At 46.8% G+C, this 12,500-nt stretch overlaps 1 protein-coding gene across 5 annotated transcripts in view; it reads left to right on the plus strand.

Annotated features, from left to right (window-relative positions):
* The window catches only part of spock1 (SPARC (osteonectin), cwcv and kazal like domains proteoglycan 1), a 196,357-nt gene that overhangs the window by 182,596 nt on the left and 1,261 nt on the right, over positions 1-12,500 (plus strand). For 3 of the 5 annotated variants that reach the window (XM_048231446.1, XM_048231443.1, XM_048231444.1), the window contains 5 exons: positions 7,953-8,066; positions 8,297-8,518; positions 8,618-8,680; positions 9,797-9,928; positions 11,240-12,500. The exon at positions 11,240-12,500 is cut by the window's right edge and continues 1,261 nt beyond it. In XM_048231446.1, the coding sequence (XP_048087403.1) occupies positions 7,953-8,066; positions 8,297-8,518; positions 8,618-8,680; positions 9,797-9,928; positions 11,240-11,442 (734 nt within the window). In that variant the 3' untranslated portion in view covers positions 11,443-12,500. The remainder of the gene's footprint in view (positions 1-7,952; positions 8,067-8,296; positions 8,519-8,617; positions 8,681-9,796; positions 9,929-11,239) is intronic. The other 2 variants (XM_048231447.1, XM_048231445.1) reach the window with 1 other exon arrangement.

Consider the following 12,500-nt stretch of genomic DNA (forward strand, 5'->3'; position numbering starts at 1 on the left):
AAAGGTTAAGAGGTCTTAAAAAGGTGGTGTGTGTATTCGGCAGAGTGTGTGTGTGTGTGTGTGAGAGAGAGAGAGAGAGATGGGAAACCCATCTTCAGAAAGTACACCATATATTTGTTCCAAAAAAAAAAAAAGTCCCTCCACATATTAAACAGCTGATTCTTATTAGCTCAACTCTTCAGCCAGGTAGATTGGCTAATTAGTGAAATCCCCTGTTTTAGATGCACAGGTAGAACCAATACATGGTACGTAGGACTTTACTTTCTTAAGCCAGAGGTGAATCAAATTCGTAAACAGGCAAGCATTCACAAACAATTTTCTGTTTGCCTTCCGTTTTCAGTGAACATTTGCAAACACTCGCAAACACTCTGAGGAGGTAGTTCTCCGCAAATATATTGGGAGTTGGACGGAGACTTGTTTGGAACCAATGTTTACACAAAATCATTCAAATTTATCTGTTCATACAAACATGCTCGCCACGAACGTTCGCCTCTGTTCAAGGAATTTGAATGCACCTCAGATTTCCCATTTCTGGTGTGTGTGTGTGAGAGAGGGAGAGAGACATAGAGAGAGAGAGTTTTCACTTTAGTTTTGGCAGTTTACTAAGACCAACTGGACCTTCAGCCAGGCAGCCACCTGCTACTTGGTTTTTGATAACAAGCTCCTGGTCATTGTGTGTGTGTATTTGTGTCTTTGTGTGATTGGGTTGTTGGGTTGGCCATCATTTTCTGAGATTGTGTCTCCCTGTCTCTGAATTCTCTCCAGCCAAATACACACAACAACATAGCAACATAGACATAGTGGAAGGTTTGTGTCCCTCTCACACACACACACACACACAGACACACACACACACACACACACACACATACACACAGAGGTAGGTTCAGGTGTACATAACCTTTATTCATGCGCAAATTAGAAATCTGGCTCAAAATATTCATTTTCCCTAAAGGGCTCCCTCTATGTGTGTTATACACACACACACTCACACACACACACACACACACACACACACACACACACACACACACACACACACACACACACACACACACGTGTCTTGATCCAGTCTTTCCACAGGGCACACTCCTCCTGCTGGGCACCTGTTTCCAATTATTCCCAACGGATCATCCTTCCTTGGCCGTCTCTGTTTGCATCTCATTTCACAGGGAGACTCAGACTCTCTGTTGTTTGTGTTGGCACACACACACACACACACACACACACACACACACACACACACACACATGCACACACACACTGCAAACTATATGCAAAAGCCTCTTTCTCGCTTTCTGTTTCTTTCCCTGTCTCTTGTAGACACATACTCACACATGCACAGTATGCAAAAATTCTCTCCCTCTCCAACTCACACACACACACACACACACTCACACACACACACACACTCTCTCTCTCTCACGCACAAGCACAACCAAACACACCCTGTTCCAACCTCATTATCCCTGATACAGCACATTTTGTTTTAATGTAGTCAGCTATGATCCACCACGTGTTTTATTGTCCACTGCCCACTCTGCCTGGCTCAGATATGGCGCACTATTGTTCTAGCGTGTTCTATATAACCCCTAAGATGGATCGTCCCTCTCTCCCCTGCACAACCACTCCCTTCACTCCTCTACGATGTATTGTGCGTTATGGGATTTAACCGCAGCGTCGCTCTTTTGTTATTGCACTATTATCCATGTTTTATAAGCTCTGCGATAATATAATAATTATCTGCAGCGTGTGATTATGGGGCGCACACGCGTACACGCTTTTTCACGCTTTTTTCCTAATCCCGGCCCAGGAAGCCGGCGTTCCCTTTTCATGTGGGGCTGATCTGCATGCGATCTTATTAAGATTTGGGGGTGTGGGTGTGGGTGTGGGGAGCAGCGTGTGCGCTCCAGGCAGGTGAGGAACGTGTGATTAGAGAGATCAGAGGGCGACAGCAGAGCCGATCGGCGCCGAGCGTGGTGGTGATAGTGTCGCTGTCGCTCCTGTTTGTTGTTCTCTCTCTCCCATCTCTTTCTTTCTCTCTCTCTCTCTCTCTCTCTCTCTCTGTCTCCCCCCATCATTTTTCTCATTCTCTCTCTCTCTCTCTCTCTCTCTCTCTCTCTTTCTCTCCCTATATCCCTATCTCTTTCTGTCTCTCTCTCTCTCTCTCTGTCTCCCCCCATCATTTTTCTCATTCTCTCTCTCTCTCTCTCTCTCTCTCTCTCTCCTATATCCCTATCTCTTTCTGTCTCGTTTATTGCTTTCGCACCCTCTTTCTCCATCTTTCTCATTTGTTTTTCTCTTCCCCAATCTCCCTCCATCTCTATGTTTCTCCATATCTCCCGCGCTCCTCTCCCTCCCCTTCTCTCCAGTTTTAATGCAGTTCTTCATTCCCACTCTCTCCCACTCTCTCTCCCTCTCTCGCTCTCTCCCCTTCTCTCCAGTTGTAAAGAAGTTTGTTCTCTCCCTCCCTCTCTCTCTCTCCCACTCTCTCGCTCTCTCCCCTTCTCTCCAGTTGTAAAGAAGTTTGTTCTCTCCCTCCCTCTCTCTCTCTCTCTCTCCCACTCTCTCTCCCTCTCTCGCTCTCTCCCCTTCTCTCCAGTTGTAAAGAAGTTTGTTCTCTCCCTCTCTCTCTCTCTCTCTCTCTCTCTCTCTCTCTCTCTCTCTCTCTCTCTCTCTCTCTCAGTTTTAATGCAGTTCCCCACTTTATTGCTGTTGCTTTAACTGTCTACCCTGCTCCATTTGTCCTGGATGTTTCCTTCTAAGCTACTGTGGCCTGTTCCAGTGTGCCTCCATTCACTGTGCATGTTTATTTTTTTCTCTTCCTCCTCCTAACTTCATTGTGTCCCTCCATTCCCTTATCAGTGCGTGGAGTCTGCTGCTGCTTGCTCAGTGCATAATGTGCTCCCTCTGCACAGGAATAGGGGCTGCTTGGGAAGAGGGCCGACTTATTACTAATCTGTTTCCCTATGGCCAGTGAGAATTGAGTTGCCTATTCTTTGTATGTGCTCAAAACACCTACCACTTCCGTGGTTTATTAGGTGTGTGTGTGTGTGTGTGTGTGTGTGTCTGTCTGTGTGAGTGTCACACACACACACACACACACACACCACACACATACACACACACACACAAGAAAATTACATATTCAGCGCTAAATAAATATCTCTCTAAGTCCCTAACTGAATGGATAGGATTACATGCAGAATCTTGTTTACCATCTTTATCTTTGTGCTATCCATCACCGTGATTCGTATAGGTTACACAGAGAGAAAAATTACACAAGCAGAAATCCACAGTTCAATTTCAGATAACGACACACACACACACACACACACACACACACACACACACACACACACACACACCTTAAATGCACTGTCTTTATCTTTCCTCTAATTCTCCTTTTCACTCTCTTTCTCCATTTCTGCACTGCTTTTTTGCTCTCTCTCTCTCTCTCTCTCTCTCTCTCTATCTTAGAGCTTAGCTCTCCATTTCCCTGTTGTCTGAGTCATTCCCAGAGACACAAAGAGAGACACATTCATTTTCAGTAAGTGTAGCTGTGGCTAAACAGAGTGGAGAGTTTTTAGTTGAAAGCCGTACCCAGACTTCACTTCATAGAGGAGCATTTCTACGGGTAATTAGCTGACGTCAAGCCTCTTGCAACATGCAAACACACACACACACACACACACACACACACACACACACACACACACACACACACACACACACACACACACACACACACACACACATAGACTCTCACACACACACACACACACACACACACACACACACACCCTATGTACTCACACACACATATGGTGACACTGCTTCTTGCGCATCTGCTGTTTACCCCCAGGTGTCTTCCTCAGGTGTGGGGCGTTAGCTACAATTTCCCCACACCATCACTTTTCTCTCTTTCTCATTCACCCCATCCACCCACCATTGCTCTCTTTCATCATTTTTGGCCCTGTGTCACTTCTTTTTATCACTCCACCCAGACCACCGTGGTGACAGGTTCTGTGGCGATGCTCTCTCTCTCATGTCACGGCAGCAGGTGGTGGCTGGGTGCAATCTAAAACCGTGCTGATTGGTGATTTGTCATCCTTCTCCCTCCATCCCTCTCTCTCTCTCTTTCTCTCTCTCTCTCTCTCTCTCTCTCTCTCTCTTGCTCTCTCTCTCTCTCTCACACACACACTCTCTTTCACACACTCTCTCTCTCACACACACACACTCCCTCTCTCTCTCCCGCTCTCTCTCCCTCTCTCTCTCTCTCTCTCTCTGGTCTCAATCCTCTAATTTATCTTCTTTTCTTCTTCCTCAGTCAATCTTTGCCTCAGTGTGTGTGCCATCTCTAATGATATCTGTGTTTATTTCTGTCTTTATCTCACACCCAATCATGGATGCGTTTGGTATGCTAGTGGCTTGTTTCCCCTTTGTATTGTGCTGATGTAGTTATCACTCGAATGCAAACACACACTCACACACACACACACACACACGCACACACAACAGTAATGGTCCATTGATCTTTGGAAACATCAGTAAGAACTCATCTGAAGGGTGAACAGAAGTTTTCTCTCTTATTATCCAGAGTTGAAACAGCTTTCCTGAGACAGTATGTGGTGTTGCAAAAAGGCACATCCCTTTCTTCAAAGGAGACCTCACCTGTCTCTCTTTCTCTCACTCAAACACACCTTTTTTCCCCTTTTTTCTCTGTATTTCTCTTGCCATCTCTTCCTCTCCCCCCTCTCTGTCTCCTTCTCTCCCTCTCTCTCTCTCTCATCATCCTTTCATGATCTCACTACAGGGAGAGCTGACCAACTCTCTCTCTCTCTCTCTCCCTCTCCATTGCCACTGTTACCGCGGCAACTGGGTGGGCGGTGAGCAGCGTGCATCGTGTGAACTTGAGTGCTTCACGCCGGAGTCAGTGAGCTTTGCCTCACACTGGGATAGAGATAGAGCGAAGGAAAGATAGAAAGAGGAAAAGAGAGGAAAAGAGAGGAAAAGAGAGAGGGAGAGAGAGAGGGAGAGAGAGAGGGAGAGAAGCCAACCAACCTGGAAGCAATAAACCTATTAGAGGAAGCCCCAGTATAGAAACATGGGTGCAGTGTACCTGGTTGCTGGGAGGCACAATATGGAGAAAGTAATAAAGCAGGGCCCTGTCAAAGATGGAGCGCAAAGAAATACAGCTTGGGCGAAAATGATGAGGAAATCTTTCCCGTCAAAAAGCCAGTCGATAGATTCTTGGCTCTGAGTGTGGATGGTTCCGGAACGGTTCTCTCCCCCGTCCCGTCACATCCCATCCCCACTCCCCCGCCCGCCCCAGACCCACCGCTTCCCCGCCCAGGCGTCTTCTCAGCCCTCTCTCCCTCCCTCTCTCTCTCTCTCTCTCTCTCTCTCTCTCTCTATCTCTCTCTCTCTCTGCTCCAGAAGGTTATCTGAGTGCGGTGCGTTAAACAGGGCGCGGGCCTTCAAATCGCGATCACAGTGGGTGGCCCCTGCGTGCGCGCTCTCAGCGAGGCTAGCCGAGGATCAATCAGAACCCAACCTCCTCTCCAAGACCACAGCTTCCCAGCGCCCGGAACAGGAAGCTGCTCAAGGTTTTCGCAGGAGTCATATGCACGTGTCAAGTGGTGGACTCATTAAGAAGAAAAGAAAAAAGAGAAAAAGAACTCCGTACAAAACTACGTCTGTGGTGCATGTGATGAAATCTGAAATGTGTTGGATGGCGCGGGTGGAGGAGAAAAGGGGAATGATGAAATTAATATTGGAGCAGGTGAAACATTTGGCTGCTGGATTGGGTCTGCCTCATTAGATTGGATATGGCCATGGTTTCTGAAAGTGGCATCTCAAGATTGGAAACTGGCGGTGTGCCCAGGGGCAGGGCGCAGTAGATTAACTCTGAAACATCTGAGGCATTTGCCAACGTGTGGCTACTGCTGACTACATTTTGCTCGACATTTTGTGCCCCTGTCTGCATGCGATGGTGACTGGTGACTTTCCTACATGCTGACTGTTGTTTATATATTAATGTTTTTCTAATTTAGTGTTCTTGATGTTTGTACAGCTCACGGTGTATGGGCCAAGTAGCTGTATTTTGTATTATGTATATTTTGGGTCAGCATTATGTTGTCTGTTTTTTGTTACATGCCAGTAGAGGGCGCTCTTTGTAATTTAGTATAAAAACACGCCCCTTCTGTTCACCTGGTGCTTGTTAGTTGAGTGGAGAGGCATACAGTTTTTCTAGCGTGCAGTGCCTACCCATGTCTTTGTATGTGCTATCGTACAATTTTCTGCACCTATTTGGAATAAACAAAGAAAAGAATTTACCGGTATGGATTATTGACATTCAGTTCACGCGTAGATTAAGTTTCATTCACTCAACACCAAAGGGACCATACATTAGTAGAAAAACTGTATGCCTCTCCACTCAACTAACAAGCACATCCTGAGGGTGAAGAACTTCTTGCGACAGTCAGCCGGTGTAAGCAAGGCCATGGTGAACAAAGACACAAAATCCCTGCAGACCAGAAGAAGAGTCACCAGAAGCCAAACAAAGATCCAAAACAAGCCATCTCTCACCGTGACAGATCTTCAGGAGGCAGAGCTGGAAATTATTCGTCACTGCCAAAAGGAAAAATTCTCGGACGAAATCAGAGCTCTACAAAAGGGAAAGGACATTAAGAAAACGAGTCACATCTTTAAACTAAATCCATTCCTGCAAGATGGCATTCTTAAAGTTGGGGAAAGACTGAGCCGTGCAGCCATGCCAGAAGAAGGAAAACATCCCACCATCCTCACCAAAGACTTAAGGGTGACTGAGGCTTATCATCGGCTATTCACAAGGAGACATGGCCAACCACCATCCCACCTACGCCAGAGATATTGGGTTCCCAACTCTCACTCAGCCATCAGAAAAGTCCTGTCGAAGTGTGTGGTGTGTCGACGTCTTCATGGTGCCGTAGGCCAGCAGCAGATGGCCGACTTGCCGAGAAATTGCCTTGTCCCAGATGAGCCTCCGTTTACAAGAACTGGAGTGGACTACTTTGGTCCTTTTGACGTGAAGCGTGGAAGATCAACTGTCAAAAGGTATGGTGTCCTCTTCACCTGTTTGTCTATACGGGCTGTGCACCTAGAAGTAGCTGCTTCCTTGGACACAGACTCATTCATAAATGCCCTACGACGGTTCATAGCGAGAAGGGGGCAAGTGCTGGAGATGCGCAGTGACAATGGAACCAACTTTGTGGGGGCCGAGCGCGAGCTGAAGAAGGCAATGCAAGACTGGAACACGGCAAAAGGGGGTAGAACACATCTTGCTACAAAGAGGAATCCAGTGGCACTTCAACCCTCCGTTGGCATCACATCAAGGTGGAGTGTGGGAACGACTTATCAGATCCATAAGAAAGATCCTCAATGCCACCCTAAGCACCCAAAGTTTGGATGAAGAGGGCCTTCAAACCTTCCTGTGTGAGGCCGGACAACAGTCGTCCCATCACCACCCCTTCCAACGATCCAAATGACGTAGAGGCACTAACTCCAAATCATCTACTGCTTCTAAGGTCAAAACCATCATTACCCCCTGGCGTTTTCAAGAAGAAGATCTCTATGCTGCCGCAGGTGGAGGCAGGTCCAATACATGGCGGATCTCTTCTGGAAGAGGTGGCTTAAGGAGTATTTGCCAGAGCAAAAAAAAAAAAGGAAAAATCTATTGTGTTGAATATTGAATGTAATTGTTTATTTAGTGTTTTGTGATAAACAATTAGGGGCCGGAAATGTATGGGCCGGTATGGATTATTGACATTCAGTTCACGCGTAGATTAAGTTTCATTCACTCAACACCAAAGGGACCATACACACAGTTTTGATGTTTATTTCTCGACGAGACAGAGCTCTTGTTGTCCTCTCTGTTAACCTGTTCTGCGTGTTGTTTCCTGTCTCTGCAGCATGTACAGACAGTGACCTGCGCAGCCTGGCCTCCCGCCTCAAGGACTGGTTCGGAGTTCTGCACCAGGACGCCAACAGAGACCTCAAGACGTCCAGTGACAGCTCACAAGGCCGTGAGTAATGATTATGTCTGTGTGAGTGCGTTGGACTGTTTGTGTGAGTGTGTGTGTGTGTGTGTGTGTGTGTGTGTGTGTGTGTGTGTGTGTGTGTGTCTGTCTGTGTGTCTGTGTGTGTGTGGGTGTAAGTACACACAGACACACACACACACACACACACACACACACACACACACACATTCTATTTAAAAACCAATCCCTTGCTCCTCTCTGTCCTCCCCCTGCAGACTTTGACACCAGCATCCTGCCCATCTGCAAGGACTCACTGGGCTGGATGTTCAACAAGCTGGACATGAACTACGACTTGCTACTGGACCACACCGAGCTGAGCGCCATCTACCTGGACAAGTACGAGCTGTGCATGCGGCCGCTCTTTAACTCCTGCGACTCCTTTAAAGACGGCAAGCTCTCCAACAACGAGTGGTGCCTCTGCTTCCAGAAACCAGAGGGTGAGTGCAGGAACAGGGGGAGCAGAGGAACTCTGAGAAAGAGAGAAAGATGGAGAGAGAGGAAGAGAGTTTGTAATATTGTGTCGTGTTCTGTTTCAGGTCTTCCGTGCCAGAACGAAATGAACAGGATTCAGAATCAAAGCCGGCGGAAGCCTCTATTAGGTGACTTGATCAGGGCTGTGTGCAAAAAATGTATTTTTATGGATGGCTATGTGTGTGTGTGTGTGTATGTGTGTGTTCATGTGTGTGCATGCATGAGTGTTTGCATGTGTGCAGATGCTTGAGTCTGTGTGTGTGTGTGTGCATATGTGTGTATATTAGTCTGTACCTGTGTGTACATGTGTGCGTGCATGTGTGTGTACCAGTCTGTGCCCATGTGTATGTGTGTTCTTGTGTGAGAGCGGGGGAGTCTGTTCTCATAATTGGTTTGAATTATTACGGCCTTCTCCTCTCCGCTCTGATTTATGAGCAGCAGCACTTGATATTTTCCCCCGCGATCAATAACCAGCGCGCCCGCCGACAATGCCTCCCACAGCCCCCACTCACACACACACACACAGATCCCACCCAATGGACATCAATAATCACGTATAATCATAATAGTGTCATAACTCACCTGCAAACAAACCCTGAGAAATGACCCCTGCGCTTATATGGACCCAAGAGTCTATAGGTGTGCTTGTGTGTGTGTGTTAATTTCATGGTGCATGTGTGTGTGTGTGTGTGTGTGTGTGTGAGAGGGTGAGACATGAGGGTGGGGGGTTAATGACACTCACCTCGTTAGAGAGGGGATGTGAAAATGAAATCACTGTTACAGGCAGCCGATAGGTCGACCTAAGCAGGATTTATGAGTGGTGTCTCCGCGCGGCGATTGGGTAATTCATTGCGCGGCGTTCGCTGCCGCGCCGCTACGGCTTCCTCGGCGCTTTTTATTACATCTAATTTGATTTCTCTTTCTCTCTGTACACTGTGGGTTTTTTGCCGTGTTATTGTGAGTGGAGATGATTTTTTCGATGTCCCGAGTCTCGTTTTCTTATGAAAGGAAGGCAGCGCTGATTTGTTGCTCCGAGATTGAGTTATGCATTTTTAATGATACACCCCAGCCGCTGTTACTCCAAGATGTAATTATATTTGATTATGCCTGAGACGATTTATTAGCCTCTTTCTCTTTGCTTACCCTTTTCCTTCTCTTCTTTCACTCCTGTATCCCTTGCTTTCTCTCTTTCACTCCATTCTCTATGACTCTCTCTCTCTCTCCTTCTCTTCATTCGTCCACAGGGGCCTCTATTCCCAGGTGTACTGATGAGGGCTACTATAAGGCCACTCAGTGCCATGGGAGTCAGTGCTGGTGTGTGGACAAATATGGCAATGAGATCGCCGGCTCCAGGAAGCAAGGCAACCCCACCTGTGGTATGTTTGTCTAAGTGTGTGTATGTGAGTGTGTGTGTGTTTGTATGTTTATATGTGTGTGTGTATGTGTGCCTTCATACAGTTGAGGCATCTGAAGCTATAGATGATTTTTTGCCACCTCAATATTGTCTCTCTGATACACACAAAAATATTCGGACGTGATATGAAATTGCAGCGAGGATGTTCTTTTATGTTATTTTATATGAAAATCACACACAGAGACAGACACACACTCACACAGACAGACACACACACCTAGAGGCATGAAGCCTACGTGCTTCAAATTCTTGAGGATTTATATTAAAATGTCACCTTTATAACTTCTGTCTGCCAAATACACACACACACACACACACACACACACACACACACACACACACAACACACACACACACACACACACATACACACACACACACACACACACACACAACACACACACACACACACACACACACACACACACACACACACACACACACACACATAGGTTTATGGAAACACCACAAAACCAGATTGGAGTGTAACCTCCCCCCAGGGCTGTCAGGCAGTAAGCTCAGAAGCTGGGGCACGCTTGTGTGCCTATGTGTGTGTGTGTGTGTGTGTGTGTGTGTGTGTCTGTGTGTGTGTGTTCATCTCTGAGGTGCCAAACACAGAGGGTGTTCACAGCTATGCCTCCAGACATACAGGAGGTGTCAGCTCTGTGATCATCAAACATGTGCCCGTACTGCAACAATGCAGAGTGTATGTGTGTCTGTCTGTGTCTGTGAATCTGTGTGTGTGTGTGTGTGTGTGTGTGTGTGTGTGTGTGTGTGTGTGTTTGCGCGTGTGCGCATATGTGTGCATGTGTGTATGAGTGTATGTGTGTGTGTGTGTGTGTGTGTGTGTGTGTGTGTGTAATTACATATGCACACAAGGAGCTCCTGTGGTATACGTGGTTCTATTATTCCACTACCAGCTTATTACAGCGGTAGGAATGCAGGCAGTACACACAGAGAAAAGATTCTCCGATTCCCTGACAATGCTGCTCTGCTGGGAGAATGTGGCAGCTGTGAGGCTGACTGTGGCTGTAATAGACGACATTCACATCGAGTCTTTATGCAGAAATTGCTTTCTCTACCTCTGCTTTGTCTGCCTGCACGGCCCTTTGTGTGTGGGTGTGTGTGTGGGTGTGTGTGTGGGTGGGTGGGTGCGTGAGTGAGAGTCTGTGAACATTTATAAATGTGGCATTTGAGTACTGGTGTACATTTGTGTGTGTGTGTGTATGTGTGTGTGTGTGTGTGTGTGTGTGTGTGTGTGTGTAAACCCCAGCAGAGGAAGACCAGGAGACATCTGGAGATTTTGGCAGTGGAGGCGCTGTGATTTTACTGGACGACCAGGAGGAGGAGGAGGAGCCCCGCATGAGTGGGCGTGTCCGACAGAAGGAGAGACGAGGCAGACTCCGTCCCCGCGGCGCGATTGAGGATGATGAGGATGAAGACGATGACAAAGATGACGAGATTGGCTACCTGTAGTAGCTCTGCCCATCTCTTTCTCTTTATCTGTTTCTATCTATCCCTCTCTCTTTCATTGGCCTACCAGGGACCCCAGTTCAACTGCACAGATCTAAAGCCATTCCTCCTCTTTTCCTAAACCATTATTCATCCATTCTTTCTCTCTCTATCTCCTTTTTTCCCATAGTTCTCTGTTTCTTCCCCTTGTGTTAGTTCGCTCTTGTTTTGCCCTTTTTTTCCATTTGCCCCCATCTCTCTCTACCGATTCCAATTCTTCTACTCACAATTATGGGACTCTATGGAATCAGTAAAGACTCTTTTGTGACCTTTAAGCCAGTACAGCTAAACGAGTATGTCCCTGCTTCTCTTCACAATTCTCAATGGAACCTCTTCCCACTCTTCTTGTCATCCACTCTCTATGGTCTCTGTCACTCTAACTTGAGCTCTTTGTCTCTCTTCACTCCTGTCTCTATAACTCCTTTGCTCTATACCTCTCTCTATCTCTCTCTCTCTATCTCCCTCTCTCTCAGTCTCTCAGTCTGTCTTCTAGTCTGACTGACGCCAGAGAGGTTTTGGATGTATATATTTTATCCTCCTTCAGATAGGCAGCATTTGCTCTTGCCTCTCTCCTGATTATCTCAAAGGAGGCGTTCTCACACAAATGCGTCAGGAGAACCCCGTAGAACGCCAGTCCTCCTCTTTTACAGCATGTTCCGGGTGCTCTTAAGGTCGAGGTTATAGAGAGCGTTCAGTGAGACCTACAGTGGGTTCTGTTTTGTTTGTCTATTTTTATTTATTAATTTTGAATGCATGTCTGCCCATTGTGAAGGGGGGATAAGAGGCTTGGGTTGGCAGCTTGACTTTGTTTTGTTTTGTTTTGTTTTGTTTTGTTTTGTTTTTCAGAAAAACAAGAAATATAGTCAAGTCTCACTGTCTCAAAGAACAAGATGCATTTTTAAGTTTGCGATACAGGTGACGTTTGCTGCTCCGCTGCATCCTCTGTTGCTTATTTCTGATGCCTCAGCCTTCCTGTTTGTTTTGATCCTGTGTCTTCTTCGTCCACCTCCTTCTCCTCCTCC

This window comes from Alosa alosa, chromosome 21 (genome assembly GCF_017589495.1).
Source record: "Alosa alosa isolate M-15738 ecotype Scorff River chromosome 21, AALO_Geno_1.1, whole genome shotgun sequence".
Taxonomy (NCBI): domain Eukaryota; kingdom Metazoa; phylum Chordata; class Actinopteri; order Clupeiformes; family Clupeidae; genus Alosa; species Alosa alosa.